Source organism: Lygodium microphyllum, chromosome 29 (assembly GCF_053477565.2).
Source record: "Lygodium microphyllum isolate KBCC chromosome 29, Lygodium_microphyllum_v1.1.10, whole genome shotgun sequence".
Lineage (NCBI taxonomy): Eukaryota > Viridiplantae > Streptophyta > Polypodiopsida > Schizaeales > Lygodiaceae > Lygodium > Lygodium microphyllum.
In genome coordinates this window covers 57864013-57891810 of record NC_141163.1, presented here as the reverse complement: position 1 = coordinate 57891810, position 27798 = coordinate 57864013, and the positions used below count along the sequence as shown (strand labels likewise).

Sequence of the window (27798 nt, the reverse complement as noted above, 5' to 3'; positions counted from 1 at the left end):
ACAATGAAGACAGTGGAATTTGAATGAATGACTGAACACTAAATATGCCATGATCATGTAGTAAACAAACCATGTACGAATGAAAATTGTACCCCAAACTCTCATGTCTCGAGGATCAAGGCATAGGTGCTGAGTGGGAGAGAGTGCTATACTCTTGATGGATCGTGAAACATAGTAAAGGTAGTTTTTGAGAGTCCAATGCTAGCAAACACATCTATAGAAGCTAGATTTGATGCAGACATGTAGTGGGGAGAGAGAAATACTAAAAACGCAGGTACCTGAGGGGAGAGAAAAATTGGGCGACAACGGAAATCTGAAAACACAAAGATGTGGTCCTCTAAGCCAGGCGATAGCAAAAACAAGAAGGTAATAATGTTTGGATGGTCGCCTGTAGTAGCGGGAAGTGGTGGTAGCAAACACAGGAACTGTGTGGCTGGATTAGCAAGGCGATGGTTGGAAGGCGAGAGAACAACAGGGTGGAGGCTAGAAACACGTTCTAGATTGATGTAGATAGCAATGGGCAGCTTCGGATGAGATGTCCTCCATGAAGGGGGTGTGGGCAACGAAGCTAGAGGGCGTGAAACTGGCAGAAACGAGATTTGACTAAATGTAGGGCAGTATACCTATTTAGAGAAAGTTTTAGGACCTTGTATTGCAGACCGTTTCGAACTTCTCTCAATCCGTGCACAATTTGTGGTTTTTATTTATCAAAGCATTTTTGGGGTTGTTTAAGTGGCTAATTCAACATGTAATGCTTAATGTTAGCTCAACATGAATGCCCTTACCCTAGGTCACATTTAGCTTGGGTCTTGCATTTCGTGATGGTGTTGCGATGTCTAGTGGCCCATACATCTCTTGTGACTATGCTTGCTGTCCATGGCTGGATGGATTGGCACTTCCAAGTTTGCCTTGCATATGTGTCAATTATCCCACTAGCATCATTTATTTATTGAGTTCAAAAAGTGCGTGAATTTGTTGAAGTTCAACTGGATGTAGCAGAAGTTCGAGGAGTGGGCGTGAGAGTGTGACGGCTGGTGAGAGCATGAGAGAGAGAGAGAGAGCAGAGTGAAAGTATGATGTGATATGAGTGTACCAACAATGTGTTGGTACACAAAGAATAAAATGTATTTATACTTAGGGCACGTAAGGGTGCATTTACATGTACAGCTAACTGGAGGTTAAACCGGGCCATTATCCCAACAACCTTCCACTTAAAGGTCCGAAGTGAATCTCTAACCCACTCCCACTAGTCGGATGCAGTGCTCATGCTGAGCTTTGCTTAGACTTTTAGTGAGAATATCTGCAGGGTTGTCTTGTGTTTTGATCTTGGTCAATGTGATTTGACCATCTTTCAGAATCTGTTTGATGAAGTGATATCACACATCTATATGCTTTGTGTGTGAATGATACATGGCATTCTTAGCCAGATACATAGCACTCTGGCTATCACATCCCAAAACTGTAGTATCCATAGACATGCTGAAATCCTCTGCAAGTTTGCTCAACCATATAGCTTCCTTAGAAGCTTCAGTAGTTGATATGTATTCAACTTCAGTGGTACTTAGTGCAACGATGTTCAAGAACCTGGAACACCAAGAAACAGCCCCACCAACAACTGTAAAGACATACTCGCTGGCGGACCTACGAGTGTCCAAGTCACTTGCCATGTCTGTGTCGCAATAACCTTGCAAACTAAGTGCACCTTGCCCATAGCAAGTACACTTTCTTTGTGTACCCTTGAGGTATCGAATAATACATTTGACAGCCTCCGAATGTATTTTGCTGGGATTTGACATAAACCTGCTAACAACTCCCACTGCATGAGCAATGTCTGGACGAGTAGCAACCATAGCATACATAAGAGAGCCACAAGCTAATGCATAAGGGACTCCCTTCATAGCATTTGCTTCCACATCATCTTTTGGACTGTTGGCTTTACTAAGCTTAAGATAAGGAGGTAAGGGTACCTGAAAAGGCTTAGCTTTAGCCATGTTAAATTTGTCTAGTACCTTTTCAATGTACTTTTCTTGAGATAAAAATAACAATTTCTGCATCCTATCTCTACGAATCCTCATGCCCAAAATATGCTCTGCACTTCCCAAATCTTTCATGGAGAAGGCTAATTTCAGCTGTTTTCTGAGAGCATCCAAGCTAGTCTTTCTTTCCCAGCTAGCTACATATCGTCCACATACAAAACAAGTATGATAGGGCTGACGTTTGTATCCTTTTTCATGTACAAGCAATGTTTTGCATGGCTGCATGTAAACTCATGAGATAGCATAAAGGTGTCAAAATTTTTGTACCACTGCCGTGGTGCTTGCTTCAGCCCATACAGGTTGCATTTTAGTTTACACACCATCTGCTCTTTTCCAGGAACTACAAAGCCCTCGGGCTGTTTCATGTAGATTTCCTCATCAATATCACCATGCAAGAAAGCTGTTTTTACATCCATTTGGTACAGCTCTAAGTCCAATACAGCAGTGAGAGCAAAAAGCACACGTAGAGTGGTCATCTTCACAATAGTTGAGAAGATCTTTTGGAAGTCAATCCCCTCCATTTGTGCATACCCTTTGGCAACAAGTCTTGCCTTGTACTTGGGTTCCCCATCAACTGTCCTTGCTTTGTACACCCATTTGTTTGGAAGAGGCTTCCTTTCTTTGGGCAACGACACAAGATCCCAAGTATCATTTGCATACAGAGATTTAATCTCTTCCTACATAGCTAGCTCCCACTTACTGCTGAACTCATGTGACTTGGCCTCTTTGTCTGTAAGAGGCTCACCCTCATCTATAAGCATCACATAATGCAAGGAAGGGTCAAACCTATGTGGTTGCCTTCTTGTGCGTGTAGACTTGCGCAATGACCAACATTTTCAGAAATTGGGTCTACATTTGGAGGTATATTATTTTGAGCATTTATTGGTTGCTGTAAGCCATTTTCAACATGCTGTTCGTGCTGTACAGGACCTTCATTTTCATTACCAGCACCTACATTTTCATAATTAGCAAGTCTATCTTGTTGTCCATGACCTCCTTGTGCTCCTATTTGCTGTCCATCATCATCTGGCTAAAAAATAACCGACTAATCATCGTTTTCAGCCTGTGGTACAGCAACATGAGGCTCATTTTCTGAAGTAATAAGTGGCTGCAAATTCTGAAATTTGACATTTTTCATATCTTCACTAGAGGCTAAAGTACCTTTCAGTAATTTTGCCCCATTAAACATAGCATTACGACTGCAAATAATTTTCTTGGATTGAGGTAACCACACTTTGTAGTCAAATTCACCCTCATCACCATATCCCATGAAGGTGCCTTTGGTGGATTTTGGGTCTAGTTTGTTCCTCAGCTCATCTCTAACATGCACAAAAGCATCACAACCAAATACGCATAAATGGTCATATGAGGCCGATTTGCCAAACCAAACCTCCTCAAGGATGCCATTATTGAAGGACTTGTTTGGAGAGCGGTTGCAAATGTGAATCATGGTTTTGAGTTCATCTCCCCAAAATTCATGACGGAGATTAGCAATGGACAGCATGCACCGCACACTTTCACATAAAGTCCTATTATATCTCTCAGCCACCCCATTTGAAGAAGGATTGTAAGGAGCTGTAAGCTCCCTCCTAATTCCATGCAAGTCACAAAAGGACTTGAATTCAATTGATGTGAACTCACCCCCATTATCAGTTCTCAAGCATTTCAGCTTTCTACTTGTTTGAGTGGTCACAAATGCATGAAAAGTTTTAAAAACAGCAAACACTTCACTTTTCTTTTTCAACAGGTAAACCCAAATCTTTTTGGAACAATCATCTATAAAGGAGACAAAATATGTAGCACCACCCAATGATTTCACGAGCATACTACATACATTAGAATGCACTAAGTCCAAGACATTGGACTTACGCGAGACACCAGAGTGAAAGGAATTTCTTATTTGCTTTCCAAACCGACACTCATTACAAAAGCCAAGTTTAGAGCCTTTTTCATCACCCCTCTTCAGAGAGGTAAGGACATCAAGTCCTTTTTTGCTCATATGGCCTAATCTCTTATGCCATAACGCCAAGTGATTGCAAGTTTCAGCAATTGCAAAAAACTTGCCATTCAAGGCTTTACAGTGTAAACAATACAAAGTTCCCTTCTTGGTTCCTTTTGCAATCAGCACGGAACTCTTTTTCACTTTCCACAAACCACCACCAAACAATGTAGTGTAACCATGCAAGTAAAGCTGACCAATAGATAGTAAACTCTTTTTAATGCTAGGCACATATCTGACATTAATCCAAGTCTGAGTGACACCATCATCAATTGACAAAAGTGTATCAATCACATCAGCCTTGGTAATCTGCATATCTTGCATGTGACATATAAGGATATCATAATCAACTGCACATAATACATCAGTCTCTGTATTTGAAAGTTTCTCTGTGACCACACTAGAGGCCACATTGGCCTTTTCTTTGCTTTGATTGCCTTAGATGCATCTATCTTATTCTCCTTCTTTTTCTTATCTCCTACATTCTTCTTTCTCTCTTGTTTCTTCTTGTAATACGTGCAATCAGGTTTCTTGTGGCCCTTTTGACCATAGTGATAGCAAGTAATGTCACTCTTTTCCCTTCCTTTGCTCTTGCTCCTGTTTCTCTGTCCTGCATTTGCATTTTTCTTTTCAGCCCTACCTCTTACATGAAAAGCTCTACCTCTTACATTATAAGGTGAGTTGCTGCCTTTCCTACTAGACATATGTCTAATTTCTTCATTTAAGATAGAGCCTCTCATCCCATCATATGAGAGATTGGGGTTATTGTTGAGTGAAACCACCAAGGTCTCCCAATAAGTAGTGCCATGATCAAGAAGATCACCCTCAACTTATCATCAAAGTCCAAATCTGCATCTTTGAGCCGATTTAAAATCCCTGTAAATGCACTCAAGTGCTTAGTTGCAAGCTTTGACTCATCCAATTGCATATTCACTAACTTGCGCATTAAATGCACCTGATTAATAGGTGTGGTGATCTCATAGGTAGTTTTTAGCTTCTCCCATATTGCATAACCTGTATCTAAACCCTTAATGTCTATCTAGATGTCATCAGTGACACCCATCTTTATGTAAGCCACAGCCTTTTTATTTACTCTGGCCCAATATGCATCAAACATTAGTGTGGGTTTATCTTCCTGCAAAGCATCCTCACAATCCTTTAGGAACAAAATGCCTTGCATACGGTTTTTCCAAAGGTGAAAGCCATGACCATCAAGCCGTTTGATTTCCATAAAACTCTTGATGTCTGAACTAGAAGAAGTTGCAGCCATTTTATCATGAACACGAGTAAATGCCCTTGAAAGGTAAAAGCACAAGTTGAACCGCAAACACACTGCTGTTCTTCCTGAACCAGGAATAAATCTCTGTTGTTTGTACATGAACCAACCACCACACGGGCAAAAATGCAGAAATTTACCAAATTTTGCATGTACCCCAAAATTTCAGGTCCAAAATTGCATAAATGTTAGCCAATCTGACCCAGTTTAGCAAAATTTTGCCAATACATGAAAAGCCGGAAATTTTTGAGATCCAATGTTAAGAAATTTTACTCAAAAGAGAAAAATTATGACAAATTTGGCAAAATCCCCAATTCAATTGAGGTCACCACATGCAATGTCTGCAATTTCTGACTTGAATATGTCTGCTAGGCATGGACAAGAGAGAAGCTTGCTAACCAAGGAAGATAGTGGACTAGCTCCTTCTAGATGCAACCAATCATCAACAAATCCCTTTCCAATAAATATGTATTTGACCCATTGTAGATAATGGATTGATTATTCCAAATCATGTCAAAGTTTAAAGACATGTTGCCCACCTCATCTATGATCAAGATCAATTTGGTCTACATAATTTGCAATACTAAGGTTAGAAAATGTGATAAATATCAATGTCCCAAGGCAAATAGGCGTGGTAATTGAAAAGACTAAAGTAAAAATATTGATTAAAAAAAAATTGATGTGAGGGGTCCGTTGATCCGTCAGGAGGCGGGTCGCGTGACCTATTTGCTGGCGACCCGGCCGTCATTGCTCGTTGCCATGTGCGCGTGCTGAACGTCACATGGGCCTGTTGCGCCGTCACGCCTTGTTATCAACTGTGGGCTGCGTCAGTGTCTCGTTGGTCGGTTGTAGCTTGCCTACTCCATTTGCTTGCTCTCGATCCTATCGCTTGGTGCCCGTTAGTTGCCTGCTGACATATGTGGATTGTTTGTCGCCTGGCGCTGGTCAGCTGTGTGTTGATGTCTGTGGACTAGGAAGCGTTGGAATTGCCTGTATAGAACCTTAAGCTCTGATACCAGTTGTTGGAGCTCAGCTGGATGCAGCACAAGTTCGAGGAGTCAGCATGAGAGTGTGATGGTTGACGAGAGAGTGAGAGAGAGAGTAGAGTGAATGTAGGATGCGATATAAGTGTACCAACAATGTGTTGGTGCACAAAGAGTAAAATGTATTTATACTTAGGGCACATAAGGGTGCATTCACATGTATAGGTAAGTAATGTGTATGTACTATACACAGATGTTAAACCGGGCCTTTATCCCAATAGAATTGAGGATCATTTGCCAATTGTACAAACATTTCAATTGCTATCCTCAGCTGATCCTTAAACTGGTTATCAAATTCCTCTCGTTCTTAGTGGTCTTCAACTTTAGGAGGCCTAAGAGGACTCCCCTTTGGGTCTAAACCAACATTTAATTGCTTGCTGCCCATGTTGAGTACCTTGTCTAAGAGCTAACAATGCATTTTCTCCAACACTTAATTTTCAGATTGAGAGGCATAATCTTTGCTTGATGCCATCTTGCTATCTGAAGACATTCTTGTTGTAGTGCTCAGCTAATTACAATCTTAGTATTAGAACAATGCTTTTGACTTCCAATTAGGTACCATGGGCCCACCAATTCAAGGGAGTTGATGGTATCTTGACAATGGAAGCTTGAAATCAAATTTTCTTCTTGGATAGGGTGCTAAATAACTTGATTAAGCATTAATTACAGCAAGCATGAAATTCACATAAATTGAAAATGCAAATGTTACTACTTAATCTTGGACATTGGACACTCGATTGGCCCCAAAATTGGTGCCCCTTGCAGTATTTCTTTAACTGTTATTGCTAAAGGTTGAAGTACATTGAGATCCAGCTTGATCTCCTTGCTATTCATAACAACCAACAAGCTTTTAAACCAATTTGCCCCTTGGTTTGCTTGGGGAATGGTCTTGAATTTTCTCCTTGGAAGACCAATTTTTCCCTAAACTTAATGTTGTGTTGGTTGGCCTCTTGAAATTCTTTGAAATGCTCGACTTTGAGTTGCTGAATTTCAAGTACTAGGTCTTGAATTCTAAGCACTCTTCCTAGGATGATTGATAAACCCTAAATTCTTCGGAAGTTGCACCCTCCAAGGATTGAATTTGGTTGAGATCTCTTGAGGGAAGCTATGAATTGGCTAAGAGTCTTGGCAATGGAAGCTTGAAATCAACCTTTCTTCTTGGATAGGGTGCTAAATAACCTGATTAAGCATTAATTACAGCAAGTTTGAAATTCACATAAACTGAAAATGCAAATGTTATCACTTAATCTTGGACACTAGACACTCAATTGGCCCCAAAATTGGGGCCCCTTGCAGTATTTCTTTAACTTTTATTGCTAAAGGTTGAAGTACATTGAGATCCAGCCTGATCTCCTTTAATTTGCAATTTGACTTGCTATCCATAGTAACCAACAAGTTTTTAAACCAAATTGTCCCTTGGTTTGCTTGGGGATTGGTCAAACTTAATGTTGTGTTGGTTGGCCTCTTGAAATTCTTTGAAATGCTTGACTTTGAGTTGCTGAATTTCAAGTACTAGGTCTTGAATTCTAAGCACTTTTCCCAAGATGATTGATAAACCCTAAATTCTTCGGAAGTTGCACCCTCCAAGGATTGAATTTGGTTGAGATCTCTTGGGGGAAGCTATGAATTGGCTAAGAGAATAAAGAGGAAGTTGGAGAGAGAAATTTCGAAGTCTCAATGCGAAAATCGACTGAAATTCAGTACCGCCCTTGTGTGAATGGTTGATCGATTGCAGTCCACCATCAATAGGATCCCCACACGCAATCATTTGCCCTTGTGGGTCCCAAACTTGTTGTCACTTGCTTCTAGACAGCCTGTAGGTGTTGTCACCTGCCTCCAATGGCCTCTTGATCAGCTAGGGGTTAGCTCTTTGACAACCTCCAATGGTTGGACTGATCACCAATGGCTGGAAAATTGCAGTAGTGGCTCTCTTTCTTTCTTTCCCACCCTTTACAATACTGGAATGAGGCTCCACAAGCCTCATATAGCCTTTTTCTCACTTGTGTATGCAAGTTTTACCAAGTGGTAACCTTCTAATTGCATTTTTCACAAACTTTAGTCTAATTTTAATTATTAATTCTTGCTTAAAAAGTAGCTTTACCAATTGATAATCAAATTGGCTAGGTCAATTTGTCATCTAAGTATTCTTGAGCATTTATTAGTTGCTGAAGTGACATTTGTAGTTCCTAATGTCACCAATGACATTAATGGCTACTAAAATTATCTAAGCCAAAATTTGTCATGAGGTACACCTAGTACCTTGCTGGGCTCATCAACATATGAGAGAGAGAGAGAGAGAGAGAGAGAGAGAGAGAGAGAGAGAGAGAGAGCTCTTGCAAGTACATAACAAGTTGAGTAGATTGATGTGATAGATTTTGATAAAAGTACAATGTTTAGGGCCTCGTTATATAGGGGCACGATGTCCCCCAAACCTTTGACCCTTATTAAATGCTAGGAGGTGTAGAAGGTGTTCACACTTACACACCTAAGTTGTGTTTATACACGGGGGCATATATAAAACTAAGAAGCCCCGTTGATCCCGTGACGTGAAACACAAAAAGAAATGAAAATGGGAAGGCTTTACCTCAAAGAGGTAGTGCCTAGTCTTGTACAATGATTTTGTGAAAGGAGATACATAAGTGAGAGGTGTGCAATGTGAGGATGACATGGTCTACCTAGAAGCTCAGGGATTCTTTGCATGACATGGTTCGAAGGTGCGCGCGCATGGCTTAGAGGCTGATCAAAAGCTAGCATGGCTTAGAGGCACTGGGCGCATGAAAAGAGATCAAATACATGGGTATGGCTTTGGGGATCACACTTGGAAACGATGCTTAAATTGGTTACAAAACCCCCTTGAAATAGAACTCCTAATATGATCACAAAAGGAAAGTACAATTTTTTTTGGATAAAAATCTGAATAGAGTACCCCACATAGTAAGTAGATGTGTTTGAAAAGGTCTTAACAATGCATTGGCATGGTCAGTGTCTAATTCCAAAATTCATCATTTATTTATTTATTTATGACTTTAATTTAAAATGTATATTGATAGGGTTCATCATTGCCAAGAGACAATGATCAAATAGGTACATTAAGGCTTGAGAGCCTTGTCAAAAGTAGTAGGTTGCTCATCAGGGTCACTGTTTGATAAGATATCAGGAAGGGGCCATCATGGCCATGCGAGGGCCGGAGGTACGGGTCCTATGAGAAACATGTAGTGAAGGAGGAGAGAGAAGGGGGCTCAATCTTTTTAATCTATTAGAGCGAGAATGAGGCTTTGAATGTCGATCTTCACATCAGTCTTTGCAACGGTCCGTGATTGATAGGATTGGCTATCAGTGGAAGAGTGAATGGTCTCCGCATCCGAATCATCAAAAGCATTGAACTTGTGGTACTCTATTACTCTTCAAGACCTGCAAACACACCAGAAAATTTGGGTTTTGGTGTTGGGATGCCTAAACGGAGGGAAGATCAGCTACACCCTACAAAGGAAGATTGTAGATGTCTCGCACGCTTGGTAGAAGGCCCGAAAATAGCAGCAAGAACACATTCTTTGCGACAAATCTCCTCCAAACAGCAACCTAGATGTGGTCTCCTCTTGTGGGAGCCTCCACATCCTCACTTAGACGATGATACCATGTGTGTGTAACGGAAGAGAAACATGAACACAAAGAGGAAAGAGGAGAGAGAATGATCTGCCCCAGCCAGCCCATGTTTATAAATAGCCAAAAATGGCCAAGTCTGGCTGATTGCACAAATTGCTACTAAATGTGTCTGGCCCATTGGCTAAAATGCTGGTTGACAGCTAATAAATGCTGGCCAACTGCTGCACAGGCCACAAAAAATGCAAACGTGGCAACAACAGGGCAGATCACCACCTAAGAAGGCTGATCGCAGTGCGTAGGGGCTGCACAAGCTAGTAGGTGCTTGGGAAAGCCAAGAAATGCACACTAAAGCCTGATTGGAAGAAGAAATGCAAAAAAAATGCAGGCTCTAAATTGAGCTGCGTCCCTTGGGGACTGCTCGTGCTGCCTTGCTGGCCATCTTTGCTGCCATCACAGCTGCCATTATCATCAAACATAGTTGTCATGTCATGGTCCAGCTTGCATGTAGCTGTCTTGCTGCTGTCCACTGCCATAGTTGCACTGTTGCAGCACCAAATTGTCAGAAGTGGAGCAGCAATGGAAGCATGAACATCTGCTGTAATAAACTGTTGAAACACAAGACAAAAGAGAAAGGAAAAGAAAGAATACTGAAGAACACAATACAGATGAGAATTGAGATGCATGCTCGGAAAATGGAATCCATATATCCAACATGAGACAATCGCATATAATAGTGAGTCACTAGCTGCATGGGCATTGGCATTGGCTCCTCTCTCCACAGAGTTTCCACACGTGTGATGGTAGATGAGTGATTGAGTGAGGAGGAGGAGCTTGAATATATAGGACAAAATTATTTTCTCAATATGATCAGGTCGGTCAGCATTTAATGTTGGTTGGCCAGCAATAAATGCTCAATATGACCAAAATAAAGACTATAAAAAATGGCTAAAATATCTTAAATAATGTGCCCAGCCTTTGTATGCACAGACTCACACATGAACTGACATATCTGCTAACACCCTCTCTCAAATCATGGGTGATCTGATACAATACAATGGTACAATGATAGTGAATCATAAATAATACAACAAAGAACCACCAAGTAGTACCATGGATACCCAAGCAATGGGTGATCAAGCCACCACCAAGGTGCATCGGAGAGAACTCGATGTCGATGTCAAGCGTACCAGCTCCTGAAAATAGAGAAGATCATAGCATATCTTTGTGTCTGTCCAATGTCTCTTAGTAGCATACAAGATCATCCTGTCAAAAATGCCTCTGGAACATACGTGACCATGGATTCTCCGCCTTTGACCAGACCGTCAAAGTGTCCCCTCATATGAGCTCATGACTGGGAACCAATCCTGCTTTCTGTCAAATAAACAACCCATCGTGAACTTGGATGTCAATCCTAGCTCCAATATTTGAACCTGGTAGACTTCAATCAATGCATTAGGGAAGTTCCTCTTTGGATCTTTGTGCATTTGTATAGATATGTAGATGAGGCGCAATTGTCCCATCTCACCACTCTCTCTCACTTTTTCTCTAGTAGTGGAGAGTTGTGAGGGATGCTATCAGTATGACCACTAGAAAGCAGTCGAGGAAGGGGCCATCAAGCCCTTTCCGCGATCCAAGAAACTTATCCTTTCCGTGCCTTGGACTTCTCCTTGACCGGAGGATTGGAGTTTGAGTTGGAGGTAGATGATGACTCGTTGTGGGAGTCCACATTCCACTTTGTCTTCTTTTCCTTCTTCTGCATGGAAACCGCTAACTCTTTGCAATCCTTCTGCAAATGACCTTTCTTCCCATAGTGGTAACATTGGGTCTTCGACTTCTTCTTCAAACTCGTCTCTGAAGCTGCAAGAGCCTCACTAGAACTTGATGAAAGCCTCCCCTATAACCGCTTCTGTATAAACAAAGCCTTCTTCACATCACTCTAGGTAAGATAATCAGGTCCATGCAACTTATCATTAGTGGGCGTGCACGAAGGAGCCATTTGGAGAGGATTTAGAAGAGGAGTAGAGAAAAGAAAGTATTTGGAGAGGGAACATAGCCAAACCACAAGCACAGACTACACAAAATGAGAGTTCACATGCAGGATTCACCAAAATCTGACCAAAACAAGAAGAAATCTGGTGTGAAAAGTCAAAAAAATCAGTCAAATACTACCTATAATAGCAAAAACGGCTTGAGAATGTGGTCACCCAACCAGGAAGAGATGCAAAGATACGAAAATGGAGGACTGGATTTGACACACATGCAATAGAGGGGCTGACACAGGGCTGAACAAATGCTGACGTAAGCAAAAACGCAGGTAAAACAGGTTGCTTGGTTGGAACAGTAGTCGCCTGATTAGCAATGGCCAAAATAGTCTTGAAATCAACAAAGAAAACACAGCAAGAGCATAGAATCTGAAATCTGATACCATGTTAGAAGTGGAGCAGCAATGGAAGTGTGAACATATGCTGTAATAAACTGCTGAAACACAAGACAAAAGAGAAAGGGAAAGAAAGAACACTGAAGAACACAATACGGATGAGAACTTAGATGTATGGTTGGGAAATGGAATCCATAAATCTAACACGAGACAATCGCATACAATAGTGAGTCACTGGCTGTGTGGGCACCCGCACCGGCACTGGCTCCTCTCTCCACAGTCTCCACATGTGTGATGGCGAATGAGTGATTGAGTGAGGAGGAGCCTAAATATATAGGACAAAAATATGTCCTCAATATGATTAGGCTGGCTAGCATTTAATGCTGGTTGCCCAGCGATAAATGCTCAATATGACCAAAATAAAAACCATAAAAAATGCCTAAAATATGCTAAATAATGTGCCCAGCCTTTGCATGCACAGACTCACACATGAGCTGACATATCTGCTAACACAAATCACAGGTTGCCATGTCATCATGATTGTTGCTTCCCTACCATGTTTGGTCTCTTCTGCTGGCACGTTGCTGTCTTGCCTGAAAGCACAGTCTCTAGGTGTTCAGAATGTAGCCTTTGCGCACCAAATGCAGCTTTTGCTGTCCAAACTGCTGCCTTTAGGAAAATACATGTTTTTTCATCTTGTGTCCGTACTTGCAGTTAGGCACAGAGTGCTGGATGTTCACATCCAGGATTTGCATCAATGATAACACTCTACCCTCCTGTTTGTGGTGTCTTGGCACTACATTCACCTATGCAGATCATGTACTACTTCTTCCAGTTCGCTTACCCTGGTGCTCCACCCCTACATTTATTCGAGCATATGTGCACTCCTCTTGACCCTTTGGGTCCAAGGGAAGGATCCCGTCCTCATTTTGAGAACGAATTAGTTCAACTTAGTACTAGCAGAGGGTATATTTGACCCTGTCCAACTTGATACCTCAAGGCACACAATATCCAAGCTGATGCTGCTTTGTAATTTTAATGCTTGTCTATATTGACTGCTATACAGGAAGCTTGGGCAGCCTTTTTCTTTGGTTTAAACATGTGTTCTTCTTGCAAGTTAGACCAAGTGCTTTTGCCATAAATTTATGCTTTTGTGCAAATATTTGGTTTCCTGCTTTTGTCATGATCAACTGCATTGCATTGGTGTGTGTGATTATTGTCGATCTTTCGGATGAACTCACATTGCATTTCTTTTTCTTGGTGCTTACTTGGTAGCTTAGTAATACTAAGCTGTCCCAAATTTGGGCCTTTTATGTTCATTTTAATCTCCAAACATATGCATGAAGTTCAATAATGTATTTCTACTTTCATGAACTGAAACAATGTGTTGAAGGTCTTTTGCTTAGCTGCATACATATTTACTTTGTCTCTTTTTGTTTTCAAATAAAAGTTTTTCCTCTCTTTTTGTGTTATAGTTTGAAATTAGATTTTGTTGGTTGGCTATATGGCCATAGAAATGTGGGTTGTCAAGAGGTACTTCTTACTATGCCTCATGGATGGAAGGTTAACGTGAGATTTTGTATGTCCATTCCAAATTGCTCAAGCTCCCTGGCTTCTAAATTTGTTCTATGTATGTACATCTCTCATCTGCCGGAGCTTGGGTCAGGTGCAAGCTGTACTACTGCTGCTAGGAGGTCGTGAAGTCCCGCTTGGCATGCCAGGTGTTCCAATGCAAGCACATCATCAACAAAAGGTTCATACTTGGATTGCTTCAGTGATTTTGAGTTCATATCTTTGGGAAGATTTTAAGCTCCTTGTGGAACATTCCTTATCCATCATTGTCATGCAGACATTACCGGAGCTTCCACAACGAATGAATATGCCTCAAAGATTGGCATCTTTGACAAGGTTTCGAGAAAAGCGTAAAGAACGTAACTTTGAGAAAAAGATTCGTTACACTGTGCGGAAGGAAGTTGCACTGAGGTATGTCTAGTGACTCTACTATTATTGCAATCAAATCCTTGTGTTCCATGTCACCATAGTTAATGAGCACCAAATGAGGTTTGTTGCACCTTCACTAGTTAATAGAAGTGTCCCTTCAAGAATTACCAAGGATGGAAGCAATGGGAGAATTGATCACACAATGCTTTGAGTGTAATACCCAAGGAAAAATTCGTCACACTGATATGTGATACAGTTTGGAGGAAAATGGGTAAACCAAACCTCACTGGTTTGCAATGCAGTTAAGAGGAGAACAGTAAACTGAACCTCAGTGGTTTGAGATAGACTACATTATATCCTCCATGGACCATCTGTAGACATGATTTTTTCTTCTAACACCAGTCATTGCCTGTGTCTGTGGTCCTTCTCACTATTTTTTGAATTGAAAGTTGTCTTAACTATTTTCTAATGAGTCATTTGAGCCAAAAATATGCCAAAATAGCTACTTGATTGAAAAATATGGATCTGTAATGTCCATTGTTCAAATTTTGTACCCCTTCCATTTTTTCACTTTCTAAAGAAAGATTCTTTTTGAACTGATTGTGATTGGTTTTGGATTCTAATTCTTAAGTTTCTATGTTTTAGTGCAGAATGCAGCGTAAGAAGGGACAATTTACATCATCAAAACCTGCATCAGAGGAGAATTTGCCACTTACAAATTGGGAGAACCCGCAAACCTGGAATAGTCAGCCTCTGGCCAGCAATCCTCAACAAGAAGCCATGTAAGATAGTTATTCAAGGTTTGGTTTAAGAGGTTGAGAAGTTTGACGTCCACATCTGAGTTTTATTTCCAATGTGAGGGTCTGTTGAAGAAGTAAGTAAAAGTAGAGTAAATAATTTGATAACAGGTGTATTGGTAAAGTTTGTTGATAGAACTTTCAAAAGCACAATTTCCTTCTATATGCAAAATAACAATAACTGTAAGGAATACTTCAAGAAATTTAAAACGATGACCCAACAATAGCAGTAGTTGAATCACTCACAAAATCTTTATCAAGCATGCATTTGCATGACCAAAGTATTGTAGGGCCTACTATATGTCTTTACAGGCTCTTGGAAAGTGACAGCAATGGAGTTTACAAATGTGCTTGCTTTGCAAAGAAAAAAATTGTTCACAAGGAACTCCCTGTGTTAATTTTTGAAAAAAAAAAGTAAACACTAGCCATGGCACAAAGTAGGATGAAATATATACATCAAGTGATGATAAATTATTGATAATAGTCAAGAGTTTTGAGGGATCATAGGTCTACCACAACACTAGAGGGTGGTTCTAACTGATGGCAAGAATGAGGTAGTCAAAACTATCTAGTTTTAAGGAATAGAATCTACCAATATCTTATATACTGCTATTTTATTAGGATTAGATATCCCTCATGTGGAGAGACTGTATTGGTGTCTTTAGACTTTGGATTAAGCCCTTAATTATGCCTACTAGAGTATAATTGAAATTTGAGAAGTCTAAAAGACACCCAAATAGTCTCGAGTCTCTATATCTTATTAAGATTGAACAAGATAACATAATTCAAATGATTAATTAGGGTTAATTTGAGTCTCGTAGTTTGCAATACTTGATAACACTATTTGGCTATGATTGATGGTACATAAGGGAATTTGGAACCTAACTTAAGATGTTCAAATAAGGATCCTAGTCATAGTGCATCTAGGCTTGAAAAACAACTCAAAATTTTAGTTAGAATATGACCTTAAAACTCTTTGATACATGTTGCTTTGTCTTGTCACAACAAGATTATTCTAGGTTCCTCACTAGAATATGGGAGAGACTACACAAGGGCTCTTGGTGGATGAGGAGGAGAGATGCTTTCATGCAGACATGGAATTGTAGCGCCTTCTTCCACTCAGACACATGTATGGTTTGGCACTGCAAACCACCAGATTAGTTTTTCACCTAACCATCATATTTATGCTATACATAGTAGTCCCTTACATGGTGTTTTTTGGTATATTCTCCCTTAGGGATTTCTTTCAAGGTGATATTAGTAAAATTCCTTTCTTGGAAAAAAAAGAAGATATTGGATAATGTTGCAAGATGAAAGAGTCTTTGTCCTTGAAAATCCCATGTTCCAAGATTTAGCATCAGGTTGAAATCAAGTTACTGGATAAAAATGATGCCAGTTCAAGTCTCATTAGATGCCTGTACTAGTGATAGGAAATTGTATGTTACATAGTTTTAGTCTAGGAGTCTCCAAGGACACCCTCTCTTCTTTATGTGAGGATGCTTGCACTTCTGGTTTTGAATGCACTTCCTGCCTGGTACCACCCTGACCACCAGAGGCTGCCTCAAGCCTGCTAGAGCTGCCGCCCCGCCTGGAGGAGCCATTTCCTGCTGTATCAGTCTGTTGCCTGCTGTTCCAGCCATGCCATCATCATCTGCAGCTCCTGCTGCCTGCGTTTCCTGCACAACAGTCTGTGTTTACAGCATCTAGGAGGATGACTGCTGACATCCTTATAATTTGTATCATCTGATCAACATTGGGCTGTGGTGAGCGTGTAAAGCTGCATTTTGCTGGCCCAGAATACTCAAAAGATATCCTATTGCCTAGAGGGCTTAATTTACTCAATCCACTATTGCCCATGTCATTGACATTGGACGGCTGTTGTCTGGCACTCTCCCTTAGCCTGTTTTTGGGGGAGAGGGTGGCTGTTGGATACCATCTGCTCTTTGAGCTTCCCCACTGTAACTTATCTTATTCATCATTATTTATTCATTCTCAAAGTTCTAGTTTTACTTCCATTTTTCAGTCGCCGTTGTGCATGCATGTGTTCTCTCTTTGCAAACCCTATTGTTTATTCACATGTATCAGAGAAGAGGTGTCATGTCCTTGGACTTATGGATGGGTGCATGCACTGTTGGTCACAATCTTGGTCATGAGTGAAGTACGAATGCACTAAGGGTAGAGCAATGTTAAAGAAACAAAATTCTATTTATAAGACTCAAGGCCCACTTTGTACATTTATTGAGTGATCACTACTCTTGGATTTTAGGCCGAGTGGTCGTTGTTTGTACATTGGGATAGTGTGGGCTGGTGGGATGGGGTGCTAGTTCATGGGGTGCGAATGTGGTTTGGTACGTGGCTGTCCCTATGCTAGGGGCAAGCCCTTTGTCTCTATGGCTAGGAGTTGGGTCTAATGTCCATCCCCTTTGTGGTTTCTATGGTGTGGGCTCAACTTGTGTTATATCTTGTTTATAGGTTGGATCCCTGGGGGATGTTTCATTGGTCGAGACCGTCAGCTTGCTTTCTGGCATAGGATTCAATGATGTGCACAAAACCACCATTTGCTCATGGGACTGTGACCACCTGACAAGTTTGCTTTCATCTCAAATCGGGAGGTATGGGATGCTAGGAGCAAGAGGGGCTTACATTGTTAGAGTCCAGCGTTGAGAAAGTAGATGCATGGACCATATAAAAGACATGAACACGATAGAGAACTCAAAAGTGAAGAATGTTGGAGATTGAAATCTGGAACAAAATCTGCACAAGGGTTGATATTGGAGTATGCACTTAGTTGGAACCTCACTCTCGCTAAGAGATCAAAAGCGCATGACCATTTAGGCTAGGAACCATGTCATGAGGATATGAATTTTGAACTTAATGCTTTTTGGATACTTAAGTTGTGCATATGTGAGGTCCACATGTAAGGTTGAGTCGAATGTGTGTCATGGTGACATTAGGAGACATTAGGAGTAGTAGTTGTGGATAGGTACGTGTGGGTGCTTAGTGTCTGAACTTGGTTAGATAATGGAGACATTGAATTTCCCCTTGGAAATGAATTGTGGTGTCATTGGGATTAGATATATAAATGATTTAATGTCCTTAACCAAGGTTTGTGGAAAGTCTCAACACTTCCAAGTTCAAAGAGGTTAAGATTTATTCCTCTCCCATTCTAGGCTGTTTGGGGCAGATTTGAGAGTAGAGAATTCGGTTGTGAGTATGGAGACAGCTGTGGAAGGATCAAGACAGCAGATCAACCTGGTTTGGTGTTGATGGTAGGGCTGTAAACGGGAGAAAACCCTAAAAACAAGGTCATTGACAATTGTTGCTGCAGAAGTTAGGGTTTCAGACAACAGCAAACCCTAAAACCAGTAGGTGACCTGATTTTCTCTCTCTTAAACAGCAGATAATTGTCCTCACAACATTTTGATAGCATCAGATTGAGGTTTTCTCTCTCCTCTGCTGTTCTTCTCTCTCATCTCAGCAAATTTGAGGATATCCAGCACTATTTTGCTAATTTCAGATATAGGTACTGCTGTAATTAGGGCTTCTCGATAAGTGTGCCATTAAACCTCAGCCAAACGAGAAGGAGATTCGCTCAAATTTGAATAATTACAACATATCCATCAAGGATCATCCATCTATAGGTGAAGTAATTGGCATGGAAGAGGAGAAAACCCAATTTGTGCTTGAATGTGCTTGTAATCAAGGGGCAATTTGGGGATAATTGGTGCTGGTCATTATTTTAGGGGGAAGAAATCAGGATTTTGTCCCTCTTGTTCATTCTCCCTCATCTTGGTCAAATCTATATGAAATTTGCGGCGTGCCGTTGAAAATTGAATGCTTGAGCCTTAGATTTGAATTTGATTGTGTTAGAGATGCTAATTTGCTGATCTTTGTTTGTAACCAACAAGGATTAGGGCTTGCATGACGGTATTGGAATGCATGCATGTGTGCGGTTGTGATTTAGGAGGTTACTAATGTAAATTTCATTGGTGGACAACAAAATAGATGAGATTATGGATCTACTCGTGGGCTGATTTGCATGCAACAACAAAGGGGCAATTTGGGCTTGATACTACTAGTCATTTGGGATATGCATGCAACTATTTAAGATTCAATATTTACTCGCATGTGCTTGTTATCTAGGGGTAATTTGGGGCTTGAGTGGTTGGTCATTGGGGACATGCATGCAATTGTTCTTGACCCAATTCGTGCTTGGATGCACGTTGGATTAAGGGGCAAATGGAACTTGGTAGTTGTTGGTTACAGAGGACAGCTTATTATTCCAAATATTGTTGAAGAATTGGCCCGGCCAATTCTTAATTGTGCAACAAGAGTTTGGAATTAATGTGAAAAGAAATATGGTAAAGAACGCCAACATTTTGGGGCCAATATGGTGTTGGTTGAGCTCCCCTTCTTTAGGGAACTAGCTTGGTGTGGCTAAGTGTTAAATTTTCAATTGATCAATTATTTTATGAAATTTATTGCTTATTGTGAAGTTTAAAAATCTGTGCATTCTAGGGTTTCACCACCTTCTTTAAAAAGGAAGGTTGGTTTTAGACTCTCTAAATAGGTTGTAGTGGTTGAAAAAGAAGAGTAGGTTGACCAACATAAAAGTGATTGATTGCAAGCTGCTATGTGACAATGGTCAACTGATTGTCTCTTTGTCTCATGCCGTAACTTGTATAGTGTCCACTTGCTTGTTTGCTGCTCGTAAATCGTGCATACCAACTTGCCACCTATGTCTAACTATCTGCCTTGTCTGTTGCTGTTCGTCCAAGAGGTGTTAATCTCTATCATCCTCTCGTAGATCTTGGACATGGCATAAGGCTTAGGGATATGGAGTTGATATAAAGCGGCCCGATGAAGAGCTTTGGTGAAGAGATTCACTAGATTATTCTCTATCTTACAATATGTCACTATGAGTATGCCATCCAATAGCTTCGCCCAAATGTAGGGATATTGGATCTCAATGTGCTTGGTCCATGCATGGAACCTTGGATTTTGAGGAATGGCTATGCAACTCTTGTTGTCGCATAGGATGGGACTTAGGAGTGACATGGTTCTAAGGATAGCCAAGCTCTCCTAACCATCTTTGAAGCCACATAGCCTCACGTGGTTGTTGGTGCCGCTCTATATTTTGCCTCCGTAGAAGATAGGGCCATTGTTGGTTGCTTCTAGGCTACGCCAAGAGATAGTACCTATACCAAATAAGATGCAATAGTCAGTGATTGATGGCCAATGATCATCTCTGGCCAAGTTGGAGTTAATCGTCAAGGAGGTGTTGCCTAAACCTGTTGAATAGAAAAGGCCATGGTTGGCCGTGCTTCTGAGGGATTGTAGAATCCTCTTAGCAACCTACCAATGAGTTTTCTTGGGCTCACTCGTAAAGAAGACCTACTGAAAAGTAAAGATTAATATGGATGTTAAGCAACCAAATCAATGATCCAACTAGTTGTTGATAGTTGGAATAATCAACAGCCATGAAATCTCCATAGGCTGAAATCTTCTAGTTTGTATCGATAGGAGGAGAGACACGATAAGAGATTGCCATCTTCAAGGCGGGTAAGAGCTTGTAGATATAACCTTGTTGAGAGAGAAAGATTCCCCTCTCACTCTCCCATATCTCATGGCCAAGAAATAAATGAACTAATCCCATGTCAGTCATCTCATACTTTTGATTTAGAGCATCCTTAGTTAACTGTACCATTTGTATGTGGTCCCCTTGTCAGAATGAGGTTGTCCATGTAAAGCTTGAATATTGCGGTTTGGCCACAAGTTGTGGACATACAAAGTGGGATGCAAGTCTTAAATGTTTATATTGTTTTGAAGTCTAAAAGTCAAGTTGTGATGAGAAGAATAATTTTATATATAGTGAGAGAATAATTTTGTGGGGAGGAGAGAGGAGTAAAAGTTTGTCTGAGAGAGAGAGAGAGAGAGAGAGAGAGAGAGAGAGAGAGAGAGAGAGAGAGAGAGAGAGAGAGAGAGAGAGAGAGAGAGATTAATATGTGTATGGATTCATCTCACTTTATCTCTAGACATGGATTGATGAATTGGCTTGAATGTTAAGATTGGAATGCCTTTGCACCCGTGATGTTGAAATAGGATCTATGGTCTTGGTTACCTCTTGCTTGACCATGGTTATAGTTTTGATTCAGTGCAAAATTTGGGAACTTAGAGCCCTTTGGATCACATGTATGTTATGCATGATGATTCTTTTTTGCTAGAGGTTTTGGAAATTCTGGTTTTGCAAAGCTATGTGCTCTTTGATCACTTCCCTCTGGTATTTGAGATGCTTAAGCACCTTTTTCATCCATTTTGATGTTTTTTGAGTAACCTACCATTGCCCTTTAATTCCTCCTTTGACATCAAATATTTGATGTCTATGTGAGATAGTTATTGCATTAGTTCTCTCTAGATCTTCCATCTAAAGGAGATATCTCTCTTGATCCGTTGATCTGTAATCTGCAAATAGTTGCTAGGCAATATGGAATATATTGCGGTGCGCTCCGTAGACTAAGATTGCAGGCTGTGGAGCAACTCCTAGCCTTGGTGCATTCTTTCTTGATGGATTCACTGTAGGACCACCTCTTGTTGTCTGCCTCTATGAAACTGCTAGAGCTCATCGATACTTTTCAAATGTAATCTTACCAGTAGGCTAAGGTTGCTGTGTTATCAAAGGCCTTGCAAGATAATAATTTCTAGTCCCATAAATTCTATTGTGGTCTACATGCAACTTTTGCATGGGAAAATGTGGTCAGTTTGAGCAATTTGATAAGAAAATGGTTATGGATCTCCAAGCTATTGTACATATGTGCAAGGATTACTTCAGGAATTTTCTTGGGTTGTAGTCTATTTCAAACACAATCATGGCAGTCCATTCTCTGTTTTGTGAGTTGGTTAAGGATCAAGTTTTGCTTGAAATAGCAGAGCGGCTAGATGTTGATATATCAGAAGATGAGGTGATGGACGTTTTGTTGCACTTGCCTAAATATAAGAGTCTTGGGTGGAATAGTCTCAGTAATGAGTTCTTTATGCAACTCAACTGCACCTTTGACTGCTCTATTTCAGCAAGTTTGAATGACATGAATAATATCAGTCTTTTGGAAGGAGGGTTTCATAAAGCTGATTGCCAAAGTGCTGTCCCCTTGTGCTCTGAAGCATTGGAGACCGATTTCCTTGATGGGCAGTGTGTGTAAGATGTTTGCGAAAGTCTTGGCTAATAGATTGCATGAGTGCCTCCTTGATATTGTGAATCTTGCACAATATGGATTTATCAAAGGAAGGACATAATACCTTGAATGTTCAAATGGGGATAGACTATGGACATTCCACAAGTCAGGAATTAGAGATGATTCAATCAGATTTGGAAAAAGCTTTTGACCGTCTGCAATGGTTGTTCTTGGCTCAGCTAATGTAATTGATGGGATTTGGCCCTAGAATGTTTGTATTGATTTACATTATGACTTTGAATTCTCCTTCCAGAATTTTGCTTAATGCCAGTGTTACCGAACCTTTCATTCTTCATCGATCTATTAGGTAGGGCTGTCCTTTGAGTCCTTTGTTTTTTGCTCTGGCCACTCCTCCCATTTTGACAATGTTGTCTTCTCTAGTAGCTAATGGTGAGGTGGTTGGTCTCTCTCTTCATTCTGTGGAACAATTGGTTGGCCAAGCTTTGGTTGATAATATTCATATGGAACAATATTTTTAGGCCTTGGGTTGGCAAGGTGAGGTGCTACCTAGAGACACTATTTGTAAATATTTGGGCTACTACTTTGGGCATAAATGTCTCGGCAAAGAAGTTGCTTGACTGGATTTGTAGATGCATTATTGATAAGTTCGTATACTGGAAATTGCAAGCCTGGCCTTTTCACGTATGCTTGAAAGTCACTGTGACTATTATAATACCAACAGTTTCTTATTATTTGCCATTGCTTCCTTGGTCAGAGTCTAGTATGTGGAAAATCACCGAGTCTATTTGGTTTTTGCTCTAGAAGAAGGATTCTACATGGTTGCACATTTTTTGGATCTCTGATTCTCTTGGAATCACATTTGCACTCTAAAATGAATGGGGGTGGGGCTGTTTTGGATGTGGAAACACATAAATGCCCTTCGTTGGTCTCTGTTTCAGCCATTGTGTGAGGGATTGCAGCCTTGGTCTTTGGTTGCCAGGTTATTCCTAGCTCACTGTATCCTTCATCCCATCTGTCTATATTACCAAGCTCTTAATGAGAAATTGTGATTCTCTCTTGTTCTCTCTCCTTTGCATTTGTGGTTGTTATTTTCTTCTTCCGTTTGTTTTTCAGGTGAACTGGTCCCAAATAAACAGTTTTAGCTATTGATGGTCTAGGATGGTAGGATTTTAGGAAGCTTGCTCCTAAGATCAGGCCTTTTACAAGCTGTGTATGAATGCACCATGTGCATGCTGGTTAATGATAAAATTCTTACATTTCTTCTTAATGCTTGAGCCAGTTTCACTTGGATATCTAGTGAAAGAATGGGAAATCATTGCTGAAATTGAACAGATGCTTGCATTGTGGGATTGGGGAGCGTGCCACTCCAATGATGCGACGTGGTCCGAATGGGCCTCGGACACTCTGCAATGCTTGTGGGTTAATGTGGGCGAACAAGGTATATTGTGCATTCAGTTCTTGTGAATACATACTTTGCATACATACATATATTTGTTCAGTTTTGTGGCAGCTTCATAGAGATATGTTTATTTGTCCATCTCAAAGATCATATTTTTGTCACTGATGTTTAGTTTTCCATCTCACACATTGTATTTACTTTGCTGCTTTTTAGGGGGTGTTAAGGGATTTATCAAAAGCTCCAATCGCAGCTGCATCATCTCTGCAGCCTGGGACCTCTGGGCAATCAAACCTTCAAACACAAGTAAGTTGTCAGGATAGACTCACCTTAATTGTGGTGCATGAACATGCATGCTCTTGTGTCATCTCCCTTGTGCACAAGGGGAAAATTCTGGAACACACATGCAGCCAGGCATACGCACACCCACCAGCACACCCACCAACTCCCCCCCAAAAAAAAAACCCAAACAACAATAACAACACACACACGCGCGCGCGCACATCCCATTTGGCATTGTTTCTAGTTTGAGAAAAAATCTATTTCTTCTCTCTGACTGTCTTTCATGAATCACAGCCAAACCTGAAATTTAAACTTGAAGACATTTTCAAAATTTTGAGGTGTTCAAGATATGTTGGTAGTGTTAATTTGGTCAAAATCTGCTCTCAGAAATTCCAGCAATAGATCTGTGGCTCTCTCATCATCAATCACTATTTTGTCCGCTGTTTGTGCAGTTAGCGCTTTTCTGGATTGCGTGAAGTTGTAGTAATTGAAACATACAATAGGCATTTTGCACCAAGGGTGGAAGATTCACCTTTGTAGGTTCTAGATATGGGTGTTGCCCTTTAGATTTAGGCTAGGAAGGCATAAATGAGTAGCTCTTTATATTCTGGCTAGGAAAGCATAAGTGAGCTATGCAGGGGATTGTGTTGAATCTGCTGAATCCTTATCATGGGTAGTCTTGCATAGGGATTTGTGAACCTTGAAAGTAACACATTAGCTCTGTATGTATTTACTTCATGGGGTTGATGAGAGAGAGAGAGAGAGAGAGAGAGAGAGAGAGAGAGAGAGAGAGAGAGAGAGAGAGAGAGAGATGATTCTATGTTTCAGGTACCTCAGTCCTCATTAGGGAGTCAGAGGATGGAGGAGCATCAAAGGGACAATCCTACAAATGGTTTGGCGGCTGTTAGTGCTGCTGGCTGATGAAAGTCTTCCACCATACGAGTGTCTACAAAATAGTGAAGGTATAGTAATCTGATGCAATGGTCAGACCCAATTATACTGCATCAGTGTGGGGCTTGTTCAAAATAGTCTTGCAGTATGTAAAATTTCTGGGGGGAAAACAAATTGTTTGCATTGTAAGACGCTTGAAATTATAACAAGAAGCTTGATTATGATGTTATTTCAAGTGACTGCCAATAAAGGGAAGGTATTTCTCCAATGCTGAGCCATGAACGTGGCAAATGCTTGTATGTGTATTCAGATTCTGTGTTGGTATTCAAAAACTAATGCAGAAGTTCCTTCAATTTTTGCAAGAGGCATGCCCTTAGTTTGAGGGTTCAGCCTGAATCTTGGCTCTTCTATGTGTCTGCGTTTGAAGATTAAGTGTCTTGGTTGAATATAAGACTACAAATCTTCACTTTTTGCTCATTTCAGCTGTTTGCAGGTCTCAAGGTGCTTGATATGGGGTTCTGTTAATTTGATAGCTTTGCTAGCAAGTACTCAATCTAACCTTCCTATCTTTTTGTACTGACACGAACATCCTATCTTTTAAGGCAGGTCTAATTTTGTGACTGTGCAAAGGTGTTCAATATGTAGGCATCAGAAAAGTTCTTGCTGCTGGGGGTTATCACTGTTTTCGGTGGAGGTTAAAAGAACCATAGTGCATTGCTATTTATCCTTATGTTGCACCTTCTAAAGTTGAGAGGACAGAAGAATCTGTATGTTCAGGGTTTTGTAGTTGGTTAGAAAAGGAACATGGCTTCTTGTATGAAGTGCTCATTGCGTGCACACACACACACACACACACACACACACACACACACAGGCTTATTATAGTTGACCATCTCATAGCATTGTCTTATTGCGTGATCTCATAGAGTTATCAACATTCTCCATGAACAAGTAAAACATGTTAAACTCTTACCACTATATAATCCCAGAGACCACCTACTTCATAACTATTAGAAGCAAATATTTCTTTTGTTTAGATATTCTAGCAATGGAACTTGTAGATGGGTTGTGGTTTTTGTTTTCAACAAGTGTAGAAGACACGCATTATGAAAACAAAGGGTTGAGGTAATGAAAAGCTTGGAAGTCGTGATGACCTTGTAATCCAAGGCCACAATGAACCCCATAGGACATCTTTAAGACGTGATAATTGTAAGGATTAATGGATGTACATCAGCGAAAACTCCAACAGGCAAAGCATAGGATCTCAGAATTTTTAAACCAAATGTCTTTAGCTAAGGACAATTTGTTTGTATATTTTTGCTTCTCCCACTTATAAAGTGGCCAACACTACTTGTCAAATTTGAGTTGCTCGTGTGTGCAACACAGTCACTATTGAAACATTACTTGGAACAACTTTTGCGACATTATTTGGACAAAACATGGGGTCAGAGATAATTTTTTAAAATCAGATATGCGGTTCTTTCATGTAGAATGGGACATGATTAATATATTTGCTTAATGCCAAACAAACAATTGTTTGAATTTGAGTTGCATATATGTGTATTGTAAACCCACCACAACAGCCCTCCACAAATGGAATTTTTGTAGATGCTAAGAAGCATTCTATTGACAATCAAATAATCAGAGTTTGACTTGTGTGGTTGCAAATGGCATGGAGGCAAAGTCAATAAATAAATGCCATGCATGGAACTAAAAGCTTCTTTTACATGGTGCTATGTACCCCTCTTGGAAGTGGTTAATCTTGTGATAGAATGTGGTGTGTAAATTTGGTTATGCGCTCACATTTCTATGTTTTAGAAAGATTTCATCTTTGAGCAATACTATATAAAGAACAAGAGCTGATAATTAACACACTTATGGCTCACATTTCTATGTTTTAGAAAGATTTCATATTTGAACAATACTGTATAAAGAACAAGAGCTGATAATTAGCACACTTATGGCAAGCTAGTCTATGGGGTAACTAAGCTACTTTCAACAATCCAAGGAGAGTCTAAACAAAGGGAAGAGAAAATAACCATTGGTGGCATTGAATGTGTCATTGGCCTCTACCACAAGTAGTAAGATAGACCACTAAGTTGACACCTTTCCATAAGTAGTACGATCGATCAAAGTTCCCTTCTTGTTTACACCTCAATGAAAGGCTCGTGTAGCATAAGGTTGAGGCGTGATTAATGGACTTCACAAGGGGACTTATAATGGGGTTAACTAAGGTGTGCCTCATTCAAGCTTTGTACTTCTGAGCCAAGCCATTATATGATGGGGTTAATCAAGGTGTGCCTTGTCAAAACCAAGTGCAAGACTAGTGGTTATGACAAGGATACCTAATTAAAATGTGATCAATAATTATGATACAAGCTACTTTACATTGAGATTTCATAAACAGGCAAGTTTTGATGAATGGAATATGTAAACTTTGAAAGCCATGTTAAAGAATGTGAACAATCCCATAGACATTGAAAAGCGTCTCTAAGGGATTATGATGGAGATCATGAACTGTTAATAATCTTGTGTGAAGATAGAGAGATGACCCAACAAAAGCTTTTAGGATTATATCAAAAGATGAACTTGCATGCCAAAGAAGATCTATCAATAGGGGGCAAGTAGAAATAAGAGAGAAAATGGGCATGCTCATGTGAGTGGTATATGCATTGAAAGGAATGAATATTGATGTGAGATGCACTCTCTATCATGTCTCCTCTCAAGAAATTAAGATACTAGAAATCATTAGAAGAGTGCAAAGGGAGGGGAAATGATCAATATGCTACTAGCATCAAATCACGTGCCAAATATTGAATTATGATCCATTTCCAAGTATGGCTCATTAAATGGGTTTGTGCTTCACAAGAATACCCACTTTTTTTATAGATAGTGGCAAGTTTTTGAGTTTTGAATCCACAACAGTTAATCCCATCACCCAAAAGAACTTAAAAAAGTAACCTTTGG

At 40.3% G+C, this 27798-nt stretch overlaps 1 protein-coding gene across 3 annotated transcripts in view; it reads left to right on the top strand.

The window, feature by feature from the left end:
* LOC148010674 (GATA transcription factor 28-like) overlaps window positions 1–25263 on the top strand; it is a 71913-nt gene extending 46650 nt beyond the window's left edge. Inside the window, exons 4-9 of one of the 3 annotated variants that reach the window (XM_087671320.1) lie at window positions 14001–14087; window positions 14184–14317; window positions 14926–15057; window positions 23595–23700; window positions 23875–23964; window positions 24778–25263. In XM_087671320.1, the coding sequence (XP_087527446.1) occupies window positions 14001–14087; window positions 14184–14317; window positions 14926–15057; window positions 23595–23700; window positions 23875–23964; window positions 24778–24861 (633 nt within the window). In that variant the 3' untranslated portion in view covers window positions 24862–25263. Of the gene's footprint in view, window positions 1–14000; window positions 14088–14183; window positions 14318–14925; window positions 15058–23594; window positions 23701–23874; window positions 23965–24768 lie in introns of all 3 variants that reach the window. The other 2 variants (XM_087671319.1, XM_087671318.1) reach the window with 2 other exon arrangements.
* The last annotated feature ends 2535 nt before the right edge of the window (window positions 25264–27798 follow it).